Source organism: Neolamprologus multifasciatus, chromosome 6 (genome assembly GCF_963576455.1).
Source record: "Neolamprologus multifasciatus chromosome 6, fNeoMul1.2, whole genome shotgun sequence".
NCBI lineage: Eukaryota > Metazoa > Chordata > Actinopteri > Cichliformes > Cichlidae > Neolamprologus > Neolamprologus multifasciatus.
Window position 1 is genome coordinate 34574317 of NC_140444.1, and position 26672 is coordinate 34600988.

Consider the following 26672-nt stretch of genomic DNA (forward strand, 5'->3'; position numbering starts at 1 on the left):
TCTGGAGGACCCTCTCCCCCTCGTTATGACCATATTTGTCACACGTGGTAAGTGATGTTCCACTTTTTAGTTACATAATAACGCTTGCTGCTTCCATCTTCTGATGAAAACCATTGAATGCGATTGAAAAAACCCCAATTTCTTTTAAAACCAAAGGTGAAAGGTTAAATCTTTCTCATATGACTAAATTGCCATATGGATTCAGGACTAGGACCAATCAAGTAGAGAAAAACACCACAATACCACAGCTAGACACCACTTAAATGTGTCCAGACATTCTTGCTTATCTTTTTTGGTCTTATTGTAAATGTATATGTAAGTTTATTGACAGCCTGGACAGAATATTAAGACCTTTATTACAGAAAGCTTCCATTTCCCAGCTATTTGCATAGGAAACCAGAAAACAAAAGGGCAAATGACCCAACACATTCCTTCCACTTCTTAAAGAGACAGGAAGAGACAGGGGAAAGGGGAGGAGGTGGTGGGAGAAATACAGTGGAGCAAGAACAATCCTTTTGGATTACAGGGTGAAGAGCCCGTCTGGAATTCCACTGTTGTCAAAAGACAGGAATGGAAAGAACGTGGCATCAGTTTCTGTAAATGAACAAAAACAGAAAAGATAGAAATCTGATGCTATTTATCAGACATCATCAAGCACACTGACTGATATTGTTCTAAAGTTAGAAACCCAGCATTTAAAGCAGTATCAAAACCTGTATGTCAAAATAAAACAAAGTAGGTTTTTTATGGCTTGTGCTTTTATTATGTTTTTATTTTGATATGCATTTTATATTACCCCTGTGTATTAGTGGCATTGACCTGTGAGTATATTTGATACTTTGCTAAGGCCTTATAATACTCGTGTTATTTCTCTGTCTCTTATGTTAAGCACTTTGGTATACTGCTGGTTTTTAAATGTGCTCTATAAATAAAGATTGTTTGTTGTTGTTAGGTTGATATCACTGTAAGTACTGTGCTTTTATATATATATATATATATATATAATTTTGTGGATCCAATTGCTGATGTTTACACATGGTTTCTAATTTAGAAAAATTGCAAAAGGAATGAGTCTTCATCTCTAGCTGTTTTTAATGCACCACAGAGAACCAATGACCTGATGTAGAGCAGAGGTGCTTGAAACATCTCTTTCTTATTTGGTTGAATAAAACTGAGCCCTGCAAACTGTTACGCCCCACTTAAAAACGAAGGCAAACCTTGAATAGTTTTTTATTTTTTGTTTGCTTGTTTTCATCCCACTGCAAACACCTCTTGCCATTAAGGTCTTTTTCTACTTTGTAGGCGGGCTCTATGCTGTCCTGGAAAACTGAGTACGCTTACTGCTTACATAGGAAATAAGATGGTAAGTCATGTGCTGTTAATCACATTTACTCGATTAAATGATCTTCAGCAGTGTCAGCAGTTTTTGTCCGTTTGCTGTCCTGGAGCATTCAGGTGCGTTCTAACACAATATTCTCAGGAGTGGACGCCCCAGCAAAGTCACCCCAAGATGTGCAATATCCGAAGAAACCGCAAAATAAACTCCAAGAGCTTCATCTCAGTTCATGAAGGTTCATGACAGAACAATTAGAACAAGACTGAACAAGTATGCCTTATTCAGACAAAACCTTTTTAAAATGAATATGTCAGCATAGCTTTGATTTGGAGAGTTTCATCTGAACTAACTAAAAGACTTCTTGAACAATGTCCTTTGGACAGACGAGGCCAAAATGAAGATGTCTGGAGATAATGCACGTTCCCACGTTTGGTGAAAACCAAACACAACAGATCACCACAAACACCTCATACAAACTGTCAGCACAGTGGCATGGTCAGTTGGGTTTATTTTTTGCAGACACAGGACCTGGGAACCTTGCACTCATCGAGTCAACCATGAACCATGCCAGAGTATTGTAGAATCAAATGTAAGGCCATCTGTATGACAGGTAAAACTTGGTCAAGTTGTCATTGTCCTGCATGCAGCATGACAACAATCCTAAACGCAGGAAATCTACAACAGAATGGCTGAAAACGCCAATCAAAATGGGCCAGTCAAAGTCCAGACCTCACCCTGACTGAAATCCTGTACTAGGACCCTAAATGAGTATCACAAATGAATGCCTGTAAATCTCAATGAACTGAAGCAACATTGTAAAAAAGAAATTCCTTCACAATGACGCGAGAGACTGATTACAGAAAACAGTTATTTGTGCTAAAGGTGGCCCTGCAAGCTACTAAAGGCTGTGTTTCTGACGACTGCACAGAGTCCTGGGAAAACGTTCTTTTTCACCTGAGTGCATGAAATCTTTCCAATAAGCCATGGCCACTGGTCATGTACTGGTGGCCTCTTCAAATCCAAAAACAACGCTTGCCTGTATTTTTGTATTTTCTTTAGACTGGCCTGATTTTGCAGGGGCCACGTTACAGCTTCTTTAACTTCTAGGTTTTTAATAAACTGCCTGGTTCCTGGCCGACTTTTACATTTGCAAAGCATTGTAAATCCTTAAAGTGAAAATCACTGCCCTCCATAACACTTTGCCTCTGCATTCCTACATGCTCAGCACCTTGTTTTTTGTCTCTTGTGAAGCACATGCATACAATCAAAAATATATTTCCTTTAGAGTGTACTGCTTCCTCAGTGTCTGTCCATTCAACAATGAGGAAGATTATCCTACCTGGGTAAGGAGAGGCATTAACCATTTGATTGTGATACTCCTATCTCCTTCACTAAGCAACTGCAGTGGACCTAAAGTCTTCTTCCTGTCATGTATTCTACATTTTCTCCTAATGACACTTGAAATTGCTGTTACCTGTTAATTTTATATGCAAGTCGGCTTATAGAAAAACTACAACCAGTCAAATTGTGAGAAATTGTCTCAGTATGTGGGAAAATGTTGTACAGTCCAACACGAAGAAAGACACCTCATTGCCCTACAATACACTCCATGCTGTAGCAAGTTGAAGGACGGACTCAGAGATGCTTTTATGGTTCCTTATTAGTTTTTTAGCCTTTTTAGTACCAAAGCAAGTTTAGTCACCAAGGGTTTTTTTTAAATGTAACACTTCTTAAATTATACAAATGATACTTTTTGGTGCTTTTTTGTATCAACTGACTGAATATACTCACATATTGTGCTTCTAATATATAATTATCCACCATCTAACTACATTTTCAAGTATAAGTGAAGTGTTTGAGATACAAATACAAGTTTGTTCAGCAGTTACCTTTAAACCAGTGCCATCAGCCTATAATCATGTTCAGACAGACACTGGGAAAACTGTGGCCTTGCAAAAACTGATTTGATGAAGTAAAAAGTTCACCATCATACATGTAATGGGGAAGGTTTTTAATACACTTAGTGTGCAGTGTAGGTTTCAAAACCTACAAACACAACAACCCCCCGCCTCCAAAACAGAGAAACTAATGTTAATCAAAGAAAAAGAGTGTGATTCCATTTCAAAGTAAAAAGTGTGTATTATATTGGATCTGTGTGTTGATGACTGCAGAGCTATCACAGGGTTTTGCAGTTGTGTCATCCAAGAAGAATTAGTTCTACATGATGAATTTGGCTTTTATCACTCTAATAGTCATGTAGGAAGCTCTTAAAATAGGAACTGATAACAGGACTGATAACATTCATATTCTATGAATACTAATTGGCTGCAGTCTCTGGTGCATTCCTGGAGGAGCTGGTCAGACAGTCAGTCCATATAGGGCTCGTCTGAGCTGAGCAGGTCAGGAATGAAGGGAGCAGCCTTCCTGTAACTGGAAATATTCAGAGAGGATTTAGCTTTGGAATGTCAAACTTGCACGGAGCTTCTCCTATTCATGCCGTAAATCTGTTGGTCCAAGCGGAGACGCTCTATCGTTTGTCATCAAGGCACAAGAATGCACAGGGCTTCATTCCAGCTAATCTGAGCAGCAGGTGATTTCACACACACACGCACACCTCTCCTGTGATTGAGGATGTGCAAGGTTGTTGGCATCAGCTGAAAACTCCTAGACCATGATGACACAGTGACATTTCACCTGTACGTGATAAGACAGGCAGGCAGTTCCATTATCATTGGCATTAATCTGCTCTTAGATTTGGAACCTGGCTGCAGATATCTGCTCCTGTCCAAACACTCATCCAGTTTTCCCAAACGTGATGAATGGGGTGAGATAAAGTTCATACTGAACACAGGGTGTAGGATACTGCTGTTTTTCAACATTTTCAGGGTGTCTATCAGTAGCCAAAAGTTCAACTGAAGACCCCTTTGAATACCAACATACCAAAGTTGTCCATATTATTATGCTGTTGTCTGAGTCTGACTCTAAAACACCTTAAAAATACAGAGACCGACTTCAGAGATTTTCTCAATTTATTGTTAATCTCGCTTCTTCTGTTTCTGCAGACTGACATTCAGGTCGGTGAGCAAGATCTTCATCATCCACAAGGCCTTTTCTGTGGCACTTTACCATCTTTGCTATTTTTAAGAGGGTTTTTAGACTTTGAAGTTAGAGAATGTAATCGGTTTTCACATATAAAAAAAAGCTGGAACTGTAGAGCACCAAAGTTGCATCACGATGCAAAGCCTTTTAAACAAATTAGTACTCAAGGCTTTTTATTATTAGATGTATTTAATATATTTTTAAGACTTCTGGGATTCCTGCACACACCTGAAACTTCTAAAGGAATATAATTCATTTATTGTATTGTATAGACAGGCGTGTCCAGATGTTTTTATTGTTATGTTTAGCCATGTAGTGTCAGGGTGAAAGTTTAGTTTTCATTCCTAAACTCTTTAAAAACTCTGATGTGAACAAAAATGCTAAACAAAAAGACATTATTTCCAAATAAATACCACTGTTATCATCACTGCAAAAAATTTAGTGTTTTAGATTATTCATACACCTTTTTCAGGGTGAAATTCAAGTACTTTTTAAGCACTTTCAAAGTCCCTTTTCAAGCTTTTTTCCAGCACATCCCCCCCCCCCCCCCAAAAAAAAGTGCATGTTTCAATTCGCATCACATCTGTAAGACCATGTGAAAATTAAAACAAATCATCCTAGGTGAACTTAAACACCTTTGATCCCCTTTTGTTAAGACAGAAAAACACACCACACAAAAATACTGCAAAAGGACGGGCGCCTTATATACATAGTGTATAAACTCAAGATGCACATTTCACTTAAAAAATAAGATGTGAACAAATCAACTTGTTAGATATTCTTCTCCTGTTGAACCCCCCCCCCCCCCCCCCCCCCTAAAAAAAGAAATAAATAAGTCTTCTCATCAGATATTGATGCTTCTTTTCTGTGTGACAGAAAATAGGAGACAGATGTTTGTTTGTTTGTTTTTTAAGTTAATTCCCAATAAAACTGTTCTATTGCTAACTAGATTGCTGTCTGTATTATTGCTGAAGTCCTAAATGATCACCTTTAAAGTGTTTGTGCTAATAACATCATGTACAGTCAGACAGGCATGGACAACAGCACTGACTGGGAGGCTTTGAATAGGTCACATAGTTCAATTCAACATATAAGACTTTAAGAATGCACAAGCATCTACTTAAAATCTATTGACTTTATCATCTGTCATATTATTATGTACAATTCCAATGTATTTTGTTCATCTCCCTTAAATAAACAGGTAGCCTTTAAGTATGAAATATTCATATACAAACACACATAAATGTGTGTACTGTCTCTGTGGCTGATTGTGCCCCACAGGCCTCAGTGTGAGCTTGAAGACATTTATAATGTTTAAGTAGTTTAATGTGTCGGTGCTGACGATAAACACAGTTTGAATGAAACTTTGGTAGCACAGAAACAAGTGGCTATTCTTTGTGACCATATGGATTGGTCCCTTATATTACCATTATTTCACCCAAAGGCACCAAGTTGATACTCAAAAAAAGCTACAGCAATACACACAAATATAAACAGTACTTGGTGACAACTTTGCTTTTAGCCTCTAACCCTCTGGGGTCCAGGGAATAATTGGCCGTTTCTGACTACTTTTGATTTGGCCTCTATATTTCACCTTTAAAAACTGTTTATCTTGCCAATCTGTTATTTACTCATTTTGACAAACTGTAAATGTGTAAATATTGTGCTTAAAACATGAGTAGAAAGTGATATTTTTGACTGTAAAAACCACAATATGTTTAACGAATCATTTTCATAACTTGAAATGCAAATAGAAATTGTACATTTTTAAAAAAAAATATGCACAAGTTTTGCAAACAACAAAGTTATATGGTACTATTTACCTAAAATGCAGCCAAGGCTCAGACGTTTTTTATATAACCATTTAAAAGTATTTACAGAACAATCAGGTGTTCTGCATCAAAGAAGAAGGCACTTAAATTATTTATGCAACTACAAAAAATAGTTTGTGTCCATTATAACACAGATGAGAACAGCACAGGGATAAACCTGCAGGTCTGACAGCAGGTGTGTCACTCAGCGTTTACACTGCAATCTGCCTTTGGTGGCTTTAAGGCAGCAACTGTGACGTTCACCAGTAGAACTGACACACAAAACAAAACAACGAGTACACCACACACTAACTACACAAGACAACACACTAACTGAGACTCCAAACACGGTAAACGTCACAAATCTCTCAGATATCAAAACTCTCGCTCTCTCTCTCTCTCTCTCTCTCACCGGTCACTCCTAAAACTTCCCCCTCTTCCCAAACAACCAAATGCCACATGTTGCCATATCATTTTTTGATTGGTCCACACGGCACATTTTTCCACCAATAGGGAAGGAGTGTTTTTCTTTTTCTTTTTTCACTCACAATCAAAGCATGTTTGCTAGCGCTCTCCTTAGAAAACGCTGTTTTTACCATTTCTTCCCGGAGTAAACGCCAGTTTTATTCAGAAAACCCCCAAAAAACATCGGTTTTACGTGCCCTATCAACACAATTTAAAACCTGGTACATAGTTTTAAATCCGCATGTTCGACCCAAGTTGAAATGGAGACTCTGGGTCCGTTGACCCCAGAGGGTTAATCAGAAAGCCTAAGTTGGCTAGTTTATGTATCGGCTAATGTTTAAAACTTTCACTTGAGTAAATTAACTCATATTACTGCTAAGTAACGTTAGCTAAGTTCACAGCATGTTCCATAATAGCGCTGCCATACTTAGGGTTGCCAACTCCCTGAGAAATAAATAAGGGACACCTCGTGGCCAGGGCCGGGCGACCCAGTTGTCTTCACCCTTCCCAGTGTGGTGAATTTTTTAGCTCTTTTTTTGTTGTGAAATTATTTTTTTTAACCATTTGACTTGAATTTGATTTAAGTAGATGCGTATTCTTTGTGATATCAACACATGGGAAACAAAAATCATTTAGCCATTTATTTTTAGCTCAAAATGACAACATTAACACAATAAAACAGGTCTCTTTCTTAAACAGAAGCCTGTCATGCTTAACTTTTGATAATAAAAGTAAATCTTTCTTTAAAAGAACTCTGTCCTGCTTAACTTAAAATTATATAAATTAATAGAAAACAATAGAAAGAAAAATATTCTTGTAACAGTGCACATTTAGTGCATTTAGTGCAATTGGCTTCAGCAGAGGCATTATTTCAGCTTTTGCTCCCGTTTGTAAACCCACTTGTTCCCATGATTACGCGTCATAACTCATCATCATTATTCATCTATGTATTACTTTTATGTATTACTCATCTATTTGTTGTAATCATCTATCCTTGCAGTTGTTTATTACACAAAATAAATTATATTATCACACTTCTGGCCACATAGCGCTGATATTCACTGCACATGCCCATTTTAACCTTAACCAGAGGGTTTAAAAACAAACAAACCAGTGTTTACCATATCTGGTTCTGCCGTGGCCTGGTAGACAAAAATTGGTTAAGGGTTCCCCGAGCTTTCACGCCCCTCATGTTCTTCATGTGCCCACCATTAGAAGCACGCCTATGGAAAAAGTGCGCCGGCACACAGTGCAGTGCGCTTTATAGATGTTATCGTGCACTTTTCCAGCCAGGTGTTTTCCTTTTCCCATTCTTCCCTGCACTTTTGCAGCCTTTTTTTCTTTCTCTGAGAGGAACAAACATTGCTGGTCTAATGCCTGGCTCACACTGTGCGATTTTTGGCCCATTTTGAGCCGATTTTTGAGTCGTGCGACCAATTTGGTGATCGGCCCGATTTTGGCCTTCATCGTGCATCGTGTAGTATACGTGGGGTAACGAGAAGCGATTAACACCTCACGACCAGCTCCCGATCATCAATCGCTCGTGAGGGTGTCACCGCAGCCGCTCACACTGCTCACGCGCAAACACGTAAACGTCGGTGAAAAAGACGGCGCAGCACGGCTGTGCAGCGTGTGATCTGGACTCAAGCGATGGAGGCACAACTTGTAGAACTTTGGAAAGCTCATCCGAGCCTTTTCGATGTGGCATCACCAAATTATCACGACCACAACAACCGTGAAAATAGTTGGATTTACATTGCTGCTCAATCACAGCTGCCTGATCATGTTTGTCATTAGTAATTTAGCAAAGTTGATGGTGGTGTGTGTCTGTGTGAGTGAAAGACAAAGAGGGAGAGCGAGCGACAGATTTTCTGTTATAACCTTCATTTTATGGAGGCACAGTGTGACTCAGGTCGCATCAGAGCATCGGGCGGTATAGTGTGAGACCTGCATCGTGACCTACGAACTTATAACCCATGCGAGCCAATCGTGCAGTTTGAAAATCGCAGTGTTTGCCCAGCTTCAGGTGTACTGTCGTCTGAGACTTGCACCGCAGTGTCGGCGTTTGTTTCCCTGTTGGCCATGCTTTTTGTTGTGGTCATCTGTTGTCTTCCGGTATTTTCTCCGCAAGCGACCTTTCCTCAACCAATGAGATGAGCGGTAATCTGAATTGTCATACTCGAATTGTCATAAGTGTGCTGTCAGCTCATTGGTCACAAAGCAGGGGCGGGGCTGGGAATTATGTTTTCAAACAAAGCGTTAATTACATTAAAACTTATAGACTACTTTTGATTCTCACTGTATTACGGGACAAAGTGCGTCCCTTATTAGCTCAATACGGGACGTGTACTTTTGTTTCTAAATACGGGACGATTCCGTTTTTTAAGGGACGGTTGGCAACCCTAGCCATACTGCATCACGTCAGTGCATTTCAATCATTTCTCCAGCGAGTTTGATAGCAAAAAAAATAATCATAATTTTAAAAATTAGCATGTGTAACGTACACCTACTGGAAAATTATTTACTAGGACTCACCTATCATGCGACTGGAGAGCGCAAACTCCGCCATTTGTTCCATCAAACACTCATTAAAACAGCAACCTACAGGTATGTTAGCGCACCCAATCCCCGACTGTCCGACGGAGGGGCGGGGTCACATATTGAAACAGACGGAGGCGCAAGGCAGCCCAGACAGCGAAATTTTGCGACTCATTTTATTTCTCTATCTGATATGAAATCTATTGAACCAGATAGTTATTTGTGGTGAATGAAATACAGTTACACTTTCAAGCACTTTTAAGCACCACATCTGAAATTTAAGCACTTTTCAAACCTTGAAAATACAACATTAAAATTCAAGCATTTTCAAGGATTTCAAGCACCCGTACGAACCCTGAGTTCAAAGGATTTGAAAACTGTTTTATTATTAGTCTTAAGACTTGAATTACCAACCGATAAATGTCAACACCAAGCTCTGCATTTTAGTTGCACTGAACTCCTGGACAAGTTATATTATGACCCACTTATTTAAATGAACATATAAGAGCACTGAAGAAAAAAAAATACATTCCACGGGTTTTATTGAAATACTGTCATTATGTAGTAAAAAAACACCTATCACATTTTTTCAAGTTTTATACAGTAAACAAAATATATTTTCTTATATACAAACACCAAACATAATTAAATGAATGGCCCTGGGGAAAAAAACATTGTAATGTTTTTCTACAATGAAACACTGCAGCGGACATAACCCAGAGGACAGAAAACCAGGATCAGGTTCCACTTCTTCATTCTGAATTCCCTTTCAGAAAGACTGTAAATTATAATGAACCAACCAACTCCCAACAACCATGTCACAAATAATATATATTATAAATGCTCTGTTAAAAGTGCCTGCTGTCCACACAAAACCGAGGTGCTCCTCTTCATTTGACTCTACACTGATAATGGTGTAGCCAGGGTGTTTGTAAGTCCCTGCCTGTCCACAGCAGGGCTGCACAGCAAGGATGCGTCCTGTAGGAGAGACACCAGCTCAAAGGGGCCAGGCTGGTCAGCTTTCTCTTGTGAAGACTGTCTATGCGCTGCATGTTCGGGTTGCATTTTGTAGACCACTCTCTTTGTTTCACAGTAACCGCTTAACCTCGAAGCAAGAGATCTTTTGGCTCTTGGCTTCTTCAGCTTCTTCCTCTGTGGGTCGTGGACGACGCTGTGACGCTGGAGGCTCTGGTTCATGGCGAACGTCTTCCCACAGCCGGCATGGGTGCAGGCGAAGGGTCGGTGCTCCTCGTGGAAGGAGCAGATGTGGCTCTGCAGGTTGAAGGCAGTGGTGAACGACCTGTCACAGGAATCCCTGGGACATTTGAGGACCACTCTCATTTCAGAGTGGATGTGCTGATGCTGCTGCAGAAACCAGGTGTCCCTGAACACTCGGCTACACTGCTCACACTTCAGGGTGACTCTATGCTGCTCCTTCCTGTGCTTCACGTACTCAGTCCAGGTCTTCCCTGTGAAATCACAGCTCTCCTCTTTGCAGGGATACCCTCTATGCACCTTCTCGTGACGCTTCAGTTTGCTGGGGAAGCTGAATCGCATTTGGCAGCCTTCGTAAGTGCACTGATAAGGGGGCAGCTGAGTGTGCTGCTCACACATGTGAGATTTGAGCTGTTTGTTCTTCTTGAACTCGAGGCCGCAGCCCTCAAACTTGCAGACGTATTTCCTCGGCTCCAGGCAGTGGATGCGGCCGATGTGTCGGGCCCGGTTTGCGTTGGTGGTGAAGGCCTCCGCGCAGCCGTCCACGGTGCACCGGAAAGGCTTCTCTCCGCTGTGACTGAGCTCGTGCCTCGCTAGGTGGTACTTACTACAGAACGCCTTACCGCAGCCGTCGCGCTCGCACGAGAACGGCTTCACCCCCGTGTGCTTACACAAGTGAGCGTCCAGTTTCCACTGTTTGTTGTAGGCAGCCGAGCAGCCGCTAAACGAACAGATAAAACGTTTGTATGACTCCACTTTAGTTTCCATTTCTGCGGCATTGACAGGCGAATTGTTTTTAGTTCGCTCAAAAACACGTTTTTTCTCCCGATACCGGCGCTTCCCAGAGGGCTTTTCGACGTGACGCCACTTCCGATGCCAGGAAATTACGTCTTCATTACCCATCAACCCTCTGATGTTGTTGTTGTGCAGCAGCAGTACAAACGGCAGTTCCAAGGTTGTTTGTGAGTATACCTTAGATTTTCATTCACGAGTAATCACAGCTGTTGGATCTTTCAAATGTCACTGCAGTGATTTTTTTATTTATGGATGTTTTTGTGTTCGCGTTTTTCTCATTCACGCTAGTAGCAGGCGCTAACATTAAGTAGCAAGCTAGCTTTTGCTAAGGCTACGTAGCCTTCGGCCAGCTTGCGATAGCTCATCCTCTCCAGAAATTTGTCAAAATACCTTTTGATATAGTGTTTAATGTACACGACACTAGTGTAACAGAAATGCTTTCAGTGTTCACGTGCTCTTTAACAAACTAATTTCGACGTTTTGCGCTTCAAAGACAGTTGGTTTCTTTTGTTATGCATCCGAATCAGAGCTTAATTTAGACTTGAACTGTTTGTTAAAAGATTGCTGGGCTATTTATTTCAACGTGCTTTCGGATGAAATCAGTTTCGCCAGCTTTTGAAATATTAGGTGGCGAGGTGCGGTGTTTTATGCTGTCTGTGGTTTAGAAGATACTCGGGGAGTGAAACTATGATAACATATGCAAAGCTATGTGTTCCTTGCGAAATCAGTATGTTTGTGTGTGATTCATTTCCTAACTTACAGGATACTTTTTCAAATATTCTTAAAAATAATTAAGAAGGGCGCTTAAATTGCTACAATGAAAGGTACATTAACCTTACTGTTACAGTGTGGTGTCAATGACTGACCTTTTTTTGTCAGGTGAAAAGGAGTGAGTTCACTCCTGGGGCAGCGTTCCAGTTGTCACAATGGTAAGCTTTAATTCAGCGATGTTTCCAGGGATGCACACAATTGGAAATACTAGCTAAAGAATAATAGTTTGTATTCTTTATTAATAAAGTCTTCTGCATTGTTTTCTTGACAGGGTGAAAGAAAGGGAACAAACAAGTATTATCCTCCAGATTTTGATCCGGCCAAGGTATGTTAGATCACACAAACTTTTTGGGTGTCAGTTGTTTTAATTTTACTTTTTTGTACAGCTTACATTTTATCATTCGTTATCTTTAGCATGGATCCCTCAATGGCTACCATAAGACGCACGCCCTGCGTGAGAGAGCCCGGAAACTGTCCCAGGGCATCCTCATTATCAGGTTAGTGCACACTTGTAGAGTAGTAATGAACTGAGGCTGGAGATGGGAAATTATTACATTTTCAGTCTTGTATGAGTTGCGGTCCTCAAAAATATTTGTACATTCAAATGACAGAAGCCACAGTATAGCTGTGGCTTCATGAATGATATTCTACCACCACCATCACCATGTGATTAAAAATAAGAAAAATAATACATGTACGTGTATACGTGTATTATATAGTTATTAGAGTTTTGTGTGTTTTTGATTAGCATTCATTTTTGTTTGGCTTTTTCTCCAGCTTTAGATTTTTTTCTGTCTAGAATTGTATGGATTTAGTTTTATTGTTTTATAATAACTTATTATTATTTTTGTGTTAAATTACAGAAAATAGCCAGATGGTGAATCTATAAAAATAAAGCATTTCCTTTTAATGGCAGAAAGATTGAACAGAACCTGGAGCTTTTGTACATAAGGGTTTTTCTTTAAAACTCACCCAAATTACATGTTTTAATGATCTATTTTGGTTCCATCAAGGTTTGAGATGCCTTACAACATCTGGTGTGATGGCTGCAAAAATCACATTGGCATGGGTAAGTTTGGAATGAATGAATGATAACATTGTATCATTTTCTTTGAGGTACAATCAGTCCTTCTTTTCATTTCCACAACACTGGTGTGTTGTTTGCACAGGGGTTCGGTACAATGCGGAGAAGAAGAAAGTGGGGAACTATTACACCACGCCAATTTACAGGTAAACGGGAGGATCAGGTCAGCTGTTAAAAGAAAAAGCTTTTGCTGTTGTGCAAACTTTAAATCAGAACTATAAACATGTGTGTCTGTATGCTGCACTTTACAGTATCACAGTAAAATTCATCTTGAAGCTGTCCTCGAATTAAAATCTTGTTTCCTTAACCAGATTTCGGATGAAGTGCCATCTCTGTGTGAACTACATTGAGATGCAGACAGACCCAGCCACTTGTGACTATGTCATAGTAAGCGGGGCTCGCAGGAAGGAGGAGCGCTGGGACATGGCTGAGAATGAACAGATTCTCACTACAGGTAACACAGTTGTGGCTTTTACAAACAAACAAACAAACAAACGGTTTGGTCAGTGCTCTTACCTGCACTGTGTGTAAATATTATGCACAAAATGGGCACCATGATATAATCATTTTTCTGTGTTGGACAGAATCATATAGACAGCACATATCACATCAAAAGACCTCTCCACAAATGGTTATTTGAATATTTGATGTAATCTGATGTCATTTTTTACAAAAAAAGGGCTTGTTTGTTGCTACTCGATACAATACTTACGATACTTGTTCCTCTTTGGACAGAGCGGGCAGAGAAGGAGAAGCTGGAGACGGATGCCATGTACAAACTGGACCACGGTGGGAAAGACAAGGAGAAGCTAAAAAAGGCTCTGCCGTCTTTGTCAGAGATCCAGGACTATCAGGCCGGGAAGAAGGATGACTTCCAGCTCAACAGCACCCTCCGTAGGAAATTCAGAGTAAGATATTGACATCCTCTTGGCCATTGCAGTAATACTACTTTTCTCATTTGCTTAGACATTCAGAAGTAACATTTTCTAAATGGTTCATTCACAGGCCTAAAATTAAGGTCGGTGGCTGGATTAACACCCTTTGCTTGCAGAAAATATTAAGACATTACAAAATAAAGTATACCATTATAAATTATTATTATATTTTCACTCAGTCATTACACATTTCAAAAGAAAAATACAACACATGCCAGTAAAAGTTTAATGTCTGCTAGTGTTAATTTATAATGCATAGAATATAACATGTTTCAAATGAAAAGCTAAATCTTGTTGCCCTCTACAGCTGCACTTTTCATATTTTCTTTTTTGTGTTTTCAAAAAAATCAAGTATTTTCTTCATTTATTTTAGTCGTGTCTGCGAACTGATATTCACATTAAAGACCTAAACTACTGCTAGTTAAAATAAAATATGCATGTAACTGCATTTTCTTCAACACTCTCTGTAATAGTCTTTTACTCATCCTTTTACACACCTTTGTGTTATCACGGGCCTAGACGTCTGTCAGCGACCCCACCAGGCAGCCTCTGGACATCAGGACCAAAATGTTCGTTCTCTGCCTGCTTGTTGAGTAGTTGCTGGGGGGTTCTGGCTGCCACTGTAAAGTTGTCCAGAAAGCGGGTGCTGTACAAAATTTAGTGCTCATAGTTTGTAGGATTGTCTACAAACCCTTGCCCACTGCCTCACAGAACTTGGAAGTACGAGACAAATTGGAAATTGACAGTTTTCATTGTTAAAACTAAATTTGTGGCCCACTGCTGAAGCCAGCATGTTTCAAAGGACACAACTTTTACTGTAAAGGTAAACAAGCTTCATTTCCAGTTTGCATGACACTTTGGGGTGTTCTACTACTGCTAGTTGGCGAATGCTTATACATAAGTCTGCGCCTTTCCTACAAACCACGGCTGACTGTGGCAATCTGCTAGTGACTGAAGTAATCACAGACAGGTTTTCAGTGCAACAGCTTACACTTGTTTGAAGTATACGGTGTTGCACAGACCAGCAGGAGTCAACCTACAGTACTCTCAGCTGGTCAGGGAATACCCATTCCTGTATTTGGTGGTTGCCAGGCAGCTACTACCTAGTCTCTAGGCCTGTGTGACTGGATTTTGTTTTAAAATTTTCCATCAAGCTCTGGATTTTAATGACAAAATTAAAAGTTTCCTACAATGTCTTCCTTTGTCGTGTTGCTTGGCTGCATAGGAAGAGAAGAAAGTTCTGGCTGATCAGGAGGAGAAGGATAATGCGGTGAGGATGAGAACCAACTTATCCATCCCACTGTTACCAGAGAAGGAGGAGGATAAAAAACTGGCAGCACTGCTTACCTACCAGGCACCTGACTGTAAGCAACATATTTTGTCACAAGTATATAAATTTAAAAAGCGTATAGTGAATTATTTACTGTCTCACTTTGAAAATGTCTGAAATCCTTTAAAATTTCTGCATCATTTTCTCCTCTCATTTCCGATTAGCATATGAGGACAAACAGCAGAGCAAAAGGAAGGAGATCGCCTCTCGTTCATGGTTTAACTTTGCGTCAACACCACCAGGTGGTGCTGCAGGCAGCCTGCTCCATAAGATTGGACTCCAGGGGAAAGAAATAGCTGTGGCCAAAGCCCTGGGTTCCTCACACAGTCCTTTCATCCGCAAACGGACATCACAATCTGGAAACAAGACTGAACAGTGTGCCACCATCACCCGCAAAAAGTCACACCACGATGTCAGCACAAGCGATGGGGACATTTCATTGGCCACACCCACAGTGGAAACCCCATGTGTAGTATCGGAACAAATGGTTCAGAATGAGACAAATGGTGATGGTTTCAAGGAAGTACATATCAGACCTACAGAGGAAGCAGACAAAAAGCTGACAAATGGAAAGGTGGAGGAGCGGAGTAAATGCTCAGGAGGAGTCACATCTCTGGTGGCAGACTACAGTGACTCGGATTCAGAGTCTGGACAGTGAGACTGAATGATAAATGGGACACTTTGTGTTTTCAGTGAAGAGTCACAAGAAAAATGGAGATAAAAACAAACTGTAGATATTTGTCACAGCTGCAGACGTCTAACATATGCTTCTTTTATCTGCTGAAGTAATAGTGCTGCATTCATCTTTTTAAGATCTGTGTGGCCTGCAGATTACAGTGTCATGGTTGTCTCATGTGTGAATGTGTTGGAAAAAATGTTTAGAACTTGACCCAGCATATGGTATTTGGTTATCTAACCTACATGCCTCAGATGCCCAAACATGTGTCCCAGTAATTAAACAGCCAAGAAGCTTGTAAAATTAAATGTAAACTGCTTGATCTAGTATTGCTGTATTTTTGTTTAAATTTTAGTTCAGTATGTTGGCTCAAAGTGTTGAAACTATCCATCCACAGTAGAATAACTTGTACCAGATGCAAAGTCACAGGCCTGAAGGGTTTACTACAAAGGAGCTTCAACACAGACGGTCCTTCTTTGACTTCGGCTGGCTTTACAAATCCCAGCTGAAGATAATCACAGTCACAAGTGTGGTTACCAGCCAGGTTTTCAGATTCAGGCTTTGTGTGCACTCACACAAAATGATCTATATGAGCGCTGCCTACTCGACTTGTTGATGTTATCAGATGGTGATGAAACAGGGATTACAAATGAATAAAGAATATAAGAAACAGAACACTTGCAATAACACAGGAAATGAAGTATTCATTTCCTATGAAATGAATACTTCATTTCCTATCTGAATACTTCAGAAAATCATTGCTCTTAGGATTTAAACTGCAAAGTGGAAAGTAATTATTTTTAGATCATTATTTTATCGCTAATTCTCAGTATTGGAGTTTATTTTTAAAGTGACAGCTGCTCATTGGCGCTCTGAAGCTTTAAAGCGGATACATTTCAACATTAAAGGTTAATGTAGGCGCTGTGGTGAAATCCCTGTAGTTTATTGCCAGATTGAAAAGCAATTAATTTTATTGATTTATCTTTGGTGATAAACACCCAGATCAGTTTGCTGCTCTAGTAGCTGCAATTCCAGCAGTGTAAAAAAAAAAAAACCCTTAGCAGCAGATTAACACTAAGGTGTCACAGCCTGGCTCAAAGTATGTCAATGAGGTGTGAGACCATACGTAGACTTAGGAGGTTGTTAAATACTTTCATGAAATAAAGAAACTAAAAAAAAGCTTGAGTAATTGTCAGCATATGCATGCCATGTCTGAAAGCGTTGGTGTATGAGTGAGCATGTGCCAACACCAAAAACCAAAATGCTTTGTCAGCCAAGCAGCACCCATTAAGAAAAGAAAGGCCCTGGCAGGGCTTCTTTGTAGGGCGTCTTAGCCTGACCTGCTCAGGTTTGCATTTCCATGAAGCAGTTCCTACAAACCTGGACAACTATTGACATTATAAATAAACCTAACACATGTAACATTTTACAGATTTTTTATTCATAATCAACCTCACTGCCAAGCACATTGATATATGCTCAAACCGCTTCCATCTCCAGACTCAGCGGTCTTGGATCCTAGCGGAGGAAGGAATACTGAAGAGGAACTAGTACGAAGCATATTAATGATACAGCTGTGACAAATGACTGAGGGACACGGGACAAAGCATCTGCCATGACATTATCTTTGATATGCTGAATGTCCAAATTGTCAGACTGAAAGAAAGCCCACCAGATGAGCCTGTGATTTGGCTTCTTCATTGAGTTTAAACCTGATAGGTGATCCGAATGGGGCCAACATCTGAAACTGGGTCAGGTCCACCCACCAGTTGCTTGAAAAAAAACAGACACAGATAACAAGAAAGCCAAGCCAGTGCGTTGTCAGTCACAAATAATACAACAACTTTACACATTTTCTTCATTACCACATGCCTGCTGCGTGCACATTCAATTGACAATGAAATGCATGATTGGTGCTACTGTAACTTCCAGCTGAGCTCCATTCGTCATGTTAGTAAGTAAAATAAGTGAACTAAAAACAAAATGACCCTTTGCCCTGGTTAAGACCTCCCCGTGATTCTTTGCCAAGTCTATAGTTTGTTTTATTGATCAGCAGCTACATCCCTCCCCTTTCTATTGACTCTACAGTATCTGATGAGGAAGTATGACAAAGTTTTTGGGTCTCTCAAATTAGGTGACTGACTGGTAGCCATAGTCCACAGAAACTCCAAGACAATCGTTATGGTTCGACTGAAGCTACACAACATTTTATTCCTTGTACTTTTCTGCAACTCAAATGGACAATTTGACCATTCTAGGAGGTAAGAGGCTTTACTTACTCAGGACCTGCTGTGTGTTGGACATTACATCTTTGAGGTTTTGTATAATAACTGTGCTGTGATCTTTACAGGCATCCATGGAGGGACAGGTATGTATGTGTGTGCACAAACATGTTTACACAGGAGGTCTGTGGGCAAGAATCATACAGTACAGACAAGGTTAAGCCTCTGGTAGCTTCAGTTATTGTTTTTGAATCTCATCCCCAGATTTGTACCAATTGACCGATACTGGCATCTTCATGAGTAAGTAACCTTTGATGGATTCGGCCTAACAGAAAGCAAAATATGCATAAACTAAAAAAAGGAATAAGTTAAGAAATTAAGATGTGTTGATTCACTGTTTTTCTTTAACATGTATTTTAAAATATCAAATTCGTATTTATTACCCTCAATCTTTGGATATGTGCTCTAATTTCCTTATCAAACGTATTCTCATCGTTGTTTTGTGTGGCCTTTTCTGCTATAATGATTAAGAATGTCTTATGTCCCTTTTAAAAATATCATTAAGGCATGCTGTTTCTTATTAATTTTTGTTTTTATACATTTGTTATTGCAACTTGCATGTCATTATCCCCTCTCCGTTTTAATTGTAACCCTGTTAAGCCAGTCTGAAATAATTGCCAAAAACTTGCATTGTTTGAAAAGAGTTTATTGAACCTGGTGACATTTAAAAAAGAAGAAGAAATGAAATACTGTATATCAGTTTAAAGTTGTATCATATTTGCTGCATGTGGCTTATGTTTTGTGCAGTTTATTTATAACATGGTTTCTGCAGATGACCACATGTGCTGACACACACACACATCCCATACACAATTGTAACTGATTTGCAATATTACCAAGTACAATTTTTCCTACTATAACAAAGAATTTTATTCTATTTTGTACAGCACTTTATTCTATTGTATAAAGTATTTTATTCTTGTTGTATAGTGTGTTATTCTATTTTTTCTTATCCTATTCTATTGTGCTTTTCTTAACTTTTACTGATCTTAAACTTTCTGCCGTGACCAAAAAATGTCCCACCTGTGGGACTAATAAAGGTTTATCTTATCTTATCTTATCTTATCTTATCTTATCTTATCTTATCTTATCTTATCTTATCTTATTTCTTAAAATGAATTTTGTACAATTCATTTTTAATTAGGTTTTTTATTTAAGAAAAAAATCCCGCTGCTGATGCAGACGTCTCAAAATCTCATGCAACAAATATGGTACTTGGTATTACATAAGTAAATGTTCCCACACTGAAGATGAATAGAAAAATGCAGTGTCATGAGCCGTACATTGTTATATGTGCAAAATATGTTTTATCCCAGTCTCAGTTAGCAGCACTATGTGATGACTGAAATTAATACGTTTCCTCTTCATTTGTAGGAGAGAAAAACCACAGAAAATAATTAATCCTTCACCAAGGTACAGATGCTCACCAAATGCCTTCTCTTAATACACCAGTCAAACCAAATTGTATATTATGTTTACCAAAGTGTGTTCTATCTTTATTTATTTATTTTTTAAATTTTATTACTCTGTTAGATATTCATATTTCATGCTTTGGCTTGTCGGTTCAAAATGAAATTGTTTTTGCTAGAATTATTCACCAGAGTAACATAGGGGTGCTGAAAGTGTATAACAGTGGTGCTGCAGTAGCCACAATAAAGACTGAACCACTGGTGACAGTAGTATTAGTGAAATCCATGTTTTGTTGCTCTCCTCCAGGTTCGTTCTGCTGGCTCCAGATGTGCTGAGGACAGACAGCGATGAGAACATCTACTTACAGGCTGATAGTGTGTCTGACCCCATCGCTGTCTCCATCCTGATCCAGGACTTCAGCGAGGCTGTCACGCTTTTACAGGACTCGGTCACACTAAATCAGGCAAATGGATTCAGCACCCTCAAGCCTATACAGGTGACTCAGCAAGCTCATATTTAAGGTTACCCATTCAACTCAAACAGAGGATACGTGCACAAGTGTCATTTATCGGAAGCTACTAACCTACATCTGAAAAATGTGTGAACTATTTGTGATATGATGTTCACTAAATAGCCTCAAACAGTTACAAAAGGAGCCGTGCAAAGTCTTAGATGTTGAATGAAAGTCATTCTCATTGTTTGCATGCAGCCGCCTTCGCTCATATTTATTTATTGTTAGCTCATCCAGTCAAAGCACCAGTGAGCTAATGCGATGGTAAGACGTCGCCCCTCCTAAAATTCCCAAGAATTTGTCCCGAGAGTCGGATTTTTGTGGAACGAGATTAATTTCTACAGCGTGTCTTGATATGAATGTTTGTGAACTTCCTTGACTTCTCAGTTAATTTAGGTTCTCACTACCTTGTGCCGTACAGGCAACCAGTGCCAACATAACTGTCTTTCTGTACTTCACACATTGTAATAACCTGTCAACTGTGATGGATCCTGAGCAAAATCATCTTTGACATTCTGGTTGACAGGATGTAATCCAAACTGTTTCAAACGGAAATAAATGCTAAAGTCAAAGTGAATGAAAGAAATTAGAGATAAAAAAACTGATAAAATTCACTGACTGAGAGCAGCTTTTGAGAGTAACTGTCTTCTATATCACAATCACATCTCATCACAGCTTTCCTCTGATTTACTGGATCGCAAAGAAAAGAAGAAGAAATTTGTGACTTTGAAAGTGATCTTTGGAGGTTTCCACATTGAGAAGAGGATATTAATGGTAACCTTTCACTCTGGGTACATCTTTATCCAGACAGACAAACCCATCTACAACCCAGGAGATACCGGTGAGAACAGAGGATATTCATTAAAACTTCAAAGAAAACTTCAAAATAAAGATGCGAACAATTAAAACAACTATAACATGACTAGACGAGAGAGTTTTCAGGTTGAATCTCAAAAAGCATATTTGTTAAGGACTATTTTAAGATAAGATAAGATAAGAAAAGATAACTCTTTATTGTCATTGCACAGTCATACATAGTACAGTAGTACAATGAAATTGGAAAACTGTCCTACGTCAGCACTACATATACCACAACACGACACGATATGACACATCACAACGCAACACAAACAACACAACACAACACAGTATATTAACTTAGTATAAAAAAGCAGAATAAGTGTATGTTTTGTACATAAGTGTACATTTTGAGATGATAGTGATAGTGGTTGCTAAAACGTTTCCAGTAGCAAAGATCATAAATAATAATTTTGTTTGACTGATTTAAAAGAAATGTCCACTTTCTTTTCCTCTTGTCTCCAGTTCGACTTCGAGCCTTTGTGTCTTCTCCAACCTTTAGGGCCATTAACAACTCCATCGCAATAGATATTGAGGTGAACAAACCATTGATTGCAAATATAAAATCTTTTTGTGACTGCTGAAATATAAAATGGTTGTGCCAAAAGATGTTATTAAGACCTAAAACCATCCATGTGACAGTACAAGAGGGACTGTCCTGTAGCTACATAACTTGGTAGCTTTGGTATAAACTGGATTCTGGCAGTATTTTGGTGATATCCCTTTCATGTACTGAATGTATCAGCTCAAATGCTGACGTAGTTTCTGTGTTATAGAATCCAGATGGTGTGGTGGTTAAACAGGTCTCCAGGACCAGGGCTGTTGATGGGATCTTTTCGGAAACATTTCCACTCTCTGAATACGTCAAGTAAGTATCGACTCATTTGGTAACTATTACGTTATATTACAAACTGTGTGAAAGTTTAACACAGATGTTTGATAGATTCTTGGCTTCTAAGTCATCTTATCAAATTTTTAGGAAGTCATCATTCAAGAATGATTTTATCTCATGCACATGTTTACTTTAGGCCACCACCTGCACCAGTTTAGATTTTAGAGTATCTTACAAATGCTGACTGGGTATGTTGCTTAATATGTGCAGCGAGTCAGCAAGACAAACAACATGGCAGAATGTTAGAATCTCAGTTAGGAAAGAGACGAACAAAAACAAAGACATTTTATTTGACCTTTACATTGTTGGGATGAACATTGCGTTGGGTGTTGAGCGACATTTATGTCTTATAGTGAAGGAACATGGATTGTTACAGCAAGGTTTGACCACTGGGAGGAGAACACGTTCACCTCTCAGTTTCAGGTGAAGAAATATGGTAGGTGGAGTTATTATGCTAATCAAATTAACAATATCTTTCCCTGTGTTTTCTGAATGTCACATTCATTGTAATGTTTCTTTTTTAGTGCTTCCTGCCTTCAATGTTACCTTAACACCCAAGAAGTCCTTCCTTAGCTTGGATGACAGTGAACTGGTAGTAAAAGTCTCAGCCAGGTTTGTTTATTACACTTAAACACACCAACAAACTCTCTTACTTGTGACATCCTTTGGCCATATTTAGTCTCTAGCTAAATCCTAGCCTTTCAATGCTATTGAAACCTGTTTATTTGTCTGACTTGTTGAAGCCCCATGTCCCCTCTCGTTCCCTTCGGTCAGCTGAGCGGTTGTTGCTTTCGGTCCCAACGTCACGGCTGAAACTTAGAGGACACCAAGCGTTGTCTGTCGCAGCGCCGATGCTTTGGAATAACCTTCCTCTCCATATTAGACAGGCTTCATCAGTGCCAGTTTTTAAGTCCTTATTAAAAACCTATTTTTATTCCCTGGCTTTTAACTCTGCGGGTAACTGACATTTTTATTAATTTTATTGCTATGTCTGGTTTCTGCTTTCTATTATTATGTTTATATTTGTATTGTACAGCACTTTGGTCTACCAGGTGTGTTTTTAAAGTGCTATATAAATAAATGATGATGATGATGATGAGATGTTACTTCCATCACAATGAATTTTAGGTTATTTTATTTAATCTTGGGCTGAGTTTAGTATAAACTCTTCTAAACTCTTCCTTAGAAATGATGTCCTACCCTGTAAACAGACTCTAAAATAGTCAAGAATTTAAAAATACAAACGTAATGACATTCTTAGCCGTAAGAACGTTCATGGTCATCATTTTCTGGACTTTGTATTTTCTCTGAAGCAGCACGTTGGGGCTTCAAAATACATATTTACGGCTCATCTGCAATGCCTTCATTTTTCTGACCCAGACGTTACGTCCATGTTTTTTACTGTCTGTCCAAGAGGTCATCAGAGCAACTGCATTTTCTGTGTTGGCTTCATTTGGCTTGGGAACTGTTAGATAGGTTTTATAAACACACCACTGACTGATGGATAACTGTTTTGGGGACTGTGTTTCAGGTACCTGTATGGAGAGCCAGTCCAGGGGACAGCTTATGTTGTGTTTGGAGTCAAGATCAATAAAGAAATGATAAGATTACCTTCAGTGAAGCAGGTGTCAGACGTAAGTTTACCCTAAAAGTTTTACATTACTATGGCTGTAGATTTTGGCCTCTGTATTTTGGATCTATGTCAAAATGTATTTTCTTATTTGCTTCCTTTTACTTAACTATTATTTTTGTTTAGCTCTGGTGTTAAACAACCATACTGGGACAGTAAAAAAAAAAGGTGCAGCCTTTCCCCCCCCTTTTTATAAAGAGACACTGTTAGCAGCTACTTCTGTTAATAACACTTAGGCCTTAGTCACACAGGCCTGCATCATCATATCTGGCAACCACCTGTTGCAAGGATAACATATCTATGCTTTAATCAGGTGTGAGTGGTTGGTGGCATTCACTGTGAAATCAGTTGTTAAAGCCCCAGTAACATGGGCCTGGAGACCAGCCAGTGACCCCTGGGCCTGCTATTTGAAAAATCTCTGCGTGACTGTTTTGGTTGCTGGCAGGTCATGTGAAAGACAATGGCTCACCTGCAAAAACCTACTCACCTAGCAGTAGTGAATCTCTAAACAGAGTAATGCTAACTGGAAGATGCAGCTTCTGCTCTGAAGATAGCACTCTCTGTCTTTGGTTTGTGTTGCACTTTTACAAGTTTTACTACGACTCAGAAAGCAAATGGGAAGTATTTGCAGACAACTCAGTGGGGTCACATACTGGTCACTAGGGCTGGGTGACTCAGACCATACCGGCTTATTCCATTGACCGCAATGCGTAAGTCATTTTTATCTATATGCAAAATAGTTGCAAGTAGTTTTAAAAAGGAAGTTGATGAGAGCCATGGGACTCAAACATACGGCGTGAGTGCAGCTGGAGAAAAAAAATAGTAATTTATAAGAACTTAAAAAAGTTCTTATAACCCCCCCAAACAAACAAAGAAACCACCAAAGTCTTTGCTTCAACTAAATTTCAAATATTTCTTTGATGTATGAAGTTTGCGTACTCTGTGTACAGACATTAGCTTGCTGAGGAAGCATCCTTGCCAAAAGCATAGTGGCTGTAAAGAGGTGTTTGAGCCAAGAGTTTATAATAATTTTACATACTGGGTAGGCTAAATGGCCTTTATAGCTGCTAAATGTGTTGTCGTGACTGTTTCTCTTCGTGCAGCTTGATGGTGGAAGTGTTACACTGAGCATGGAGGAGATCAAAAGTGCTTACCCCAACATTCGATCTTTGATCGGGAACTCTGTGTATGTCAAGGCCTCTGTGCTCACCAAGACAGGTAAACATGAAGTGTGAGCCAGAATTTCAGACAAACTAAAGAAAGTCAACATTTTGAACCACAAATAAATAAAACAATAAATTAATTAATTAAAAAATAAACACATTTAAAACACAACGATAAAATGTGCTGTAAATGAGCAGATCAATCTTGTGTGCTTTCTAATGCAACTAACTCAGAATTTTGGACGTGGTGTTAAGTTGGCTTTGTAGCTGCTTTATCTACTCACAGCAGTTGATGATCAGCTTGTCAATTTTGCCTTGCTCCTTTTCTGATAGCCTGGTAAGATCAAACTCTCCGGTGTGTTGTAATTAACCACTGCTCGCCAGGATCAATAATGTCTACTGTGAAACTCCAAACTGACGCAACTTACGCTCTGAATTGTATCAACATGCCCTTTAGCATTCTGGATAAACCAAAGTAATCAAAACCTTTGACTCTCTTTAGTATCATATTATTTGGAAATGTAGATCATGTTGCTGCTGCTGGGAAAAACAGTTAAAATGCTGAAAAGCAAAATCCTGTTTATCTGCTGCAGTACTAACTAACAGCTCAAGCAAGAATAACTGAAAATGGACATGAAATGGTTCACCTTTACTGCACCTCCACACTGCACAGAACTCTTTTCTCCAAGAACCTTTTGATTCTGTGTTCCAACGTGCATCTATCCTTTCTCTTTCACTAATTCTTATCAGGGGCGTAGGGAGGCTAGAACCAGCTATCATAGAGTGAGAGGTGGGGTACACCCTGGACATGTCACTAGTCCTGCAGGGCTATATTCTTTGTTCACAACATTAATTACGTCAGTGATTATTTATATATATATTTTTTGGATTGTTTGATGATCATTACAGGAAGTGATCTGGTTGAGGCCGAGAAGTCTGGCATTAAAATTGTGGAATCTCCCTACGTCTTATTGTTCCAAAACATACCAAAGTACTTCAAGCCAGGCCTGCCGTTTGACTTCACAGTAAGGGTCCTTCAATGCATTTTCATTCTATTTGAATTTATTATTGAAGGTCAAATAAATATTGTAGTGAGAGTCTAAAAAGATAGAGCAATCTTTTCCAGATTCAGGTGAGCCACCACGATGGTTCCATGGCTCGTAACGTCCTGGTTAAGCTGAACTTGCTGGACACGCCATTAGTCGTGTCCTCCGGAACCACCAGAGCTGCCATCAACATGCCCAAGAATAATCAACCACAAACCATCATTGTTAGTATGACTGTGCTACCTCACTGATTCTACCTGTGTGTGATCTATTTTTTTATTTGAAGTCACGAAGACTAATAAGTTAGTTACATTTCTAGCTACTGGTCTCAGTTTAATACTTTTTTCTTTTTTACTTGTTTGTTCCTGTTTTGCAGGCTGAAACCGCACAGGATGGCTTGAGACCAGAGCAGCAGGCAAAGCAACAGTTCACTGTTCAGCCCTACAACACCTATGACCATGAAAAGAACTACCTGCATGTCTCCACAGGAACTACCACAGTGTCTTTAGGAGAAACACTGTCCGTGAAGCTCACAGTCAGTCCTGCAGACGAGTCGTTCAGAGGATTCATCAAACATATCACCTACCTGGTGAGCTGACATGTTCTAATACACGTGAACATAAAAAAGAATGTGGGACAATCAGCTGTCCACAAAAATCAAAAATAAAACACACAGTCAAAGATAAAACAAATACAAATATCTATCTATCTATCAAGAAAAAATATATCACTACAGCCGTCTTCTTCCGCTTTCAAGCATGAATGGCAAGGTCGGACTTTGATGAAGCCATTCCAAAACCTCTTTTTTTGAGTCTTTGGGGGTGG

The 26672-nt window shown here is 39.3% G+C and overlaps 3 protein-coding genes across 4 annotated transcripts in view; 2 read left to right on the forward strand and 1 right to left on the reverse strand.

Moving 5' to 3' along the window:
- Positions 1–311: 311 nt before the first annotated feature.
- LOC146517473 (transcription factor IIIA-like) lies at positions 312–11382 on the reverse strand. Its single transcript, XM_085164360.1, has 3 exons — positions 9247–11382; positions 3655–3766; positions 312–594 (listed from the first exon to the last, which is right to left on the reverse strand). The coding sequence occupies exon 1, from the start codon at positions 11365–11367 to the stop codon at positions 10150–10152; it is 1218 nt and encodes a 405-aa protein (XP_085020486.1). The 5' UTR covers positions 11368–11382; the 3' UTR covers positions 312–594; positions 3655–3766; positions 9247–10149.
- On the forward strand, positions 11322–16381 carry yju2b (YJU2 splicing factor homolog B). Of its 2 annotated transcripts, none has more exons than XM_085164361.1 (10): positions 11322–11426; positions 12139–12188; positions 12302–12355; positions 12445–12527; positions 13044–13099; positions 13200–13260; positions 13426–13568; positions 13850–14022; positions 15275–15413; positions 15544–16381. In XM_085164361.1, exons 2-10 carry the CDS (start codon positions 12186–12188, stop codon positions 16035–16037), a joined length of 1206 nt encoding a protein of 401 aa, XP_085020487.1. In that variant the 5' UTR covers positions 11322–11426; positions 12139–12185; the 3' UTR covers positions 16038–16381. The 2 variants fall into 2 exon arrangements, with proteins under 2 accessions (XP_085020487.1, XP_085020488.1); XM_085164362.1 differs by having other exon boundaries at positions 11331–11419.
- Positions 16382–18154: 1773 nt separating this feature from the next.
- Positions 18155–26672, forward strand: part of LOC146517475 (complement C3-like) — a 32887-nt gene continuing 24369 nt past the window's right edge. The window contains exons 1-15 of the mRNA XM_085164319.1: positions 18155–18316; positions 18406–18423; positions 18542–18577; positions 19712–19750; positions 20054–20243; positions 20934–21099; positions 21582–21652; positions 21893–21984; positions 22362–22444; positions 22533–22620; positions 23540–23642; positions 24742–24856; positions 25711–25826; positions 25928–26071; positions 26224–26436. Of these exons, the coding sequence (XP_085020445.1) occupies positions 18237–18316; positions 18406–18423; positions 18542–18577; positions 19712–19750; positions 20054–20243; positions 20934–21099; positions 21582–21652; positions 21893–21984; positions 22362–22444; positions 22533–22620; positions 23540–23642; positions 24742–24856; positions 25711–25826; positions 25928–26071; positions 26224–26436 (1554 nt within the window). The 5' untranslated portion in view covers positions 18155–18236. The remainder of the gene's footprint in view (positions 18317–18405; positions 18424–18541; positions 18578–19711; positions 19751–20053; positions 20244–20933; positions 21100–21581; positions 21653–21892; positions 21985–22361; positions 22445–22532; positions 22621–23539; positions 23643–24741; positions 24857–25710; positions 25827–25927; positions 26072–26223; positions 26437–26672) is intronic.

Excerpts from the sequence above, each read along its gene's own strand:
- LOC146517473 (XM_085164360.1), bottom strand. The coding sequence starts at position 11,367 with ATGGGTAATGAAGACGTAATTTCCTGGCATCGGAAGTGGCGTCACGTC.
- yju2b (XM_085164361.1), top strand. Across the intron at positions 13,100-13,199 it reads CAAAAATCACATTGGCATGG|GGGTTCGGTACAATGCGGAG; the intron begins GTAAGTTTGGAA and ends TTGTTTGCACAG. Across the intron at positions 13,569-13,849 it reads TGAACAGATTCTCACTACAG|AGCGGGCAGAGAAGGAGAAG; the intron begins GTAACACAGTTG and ends CTCTTTGGACAG.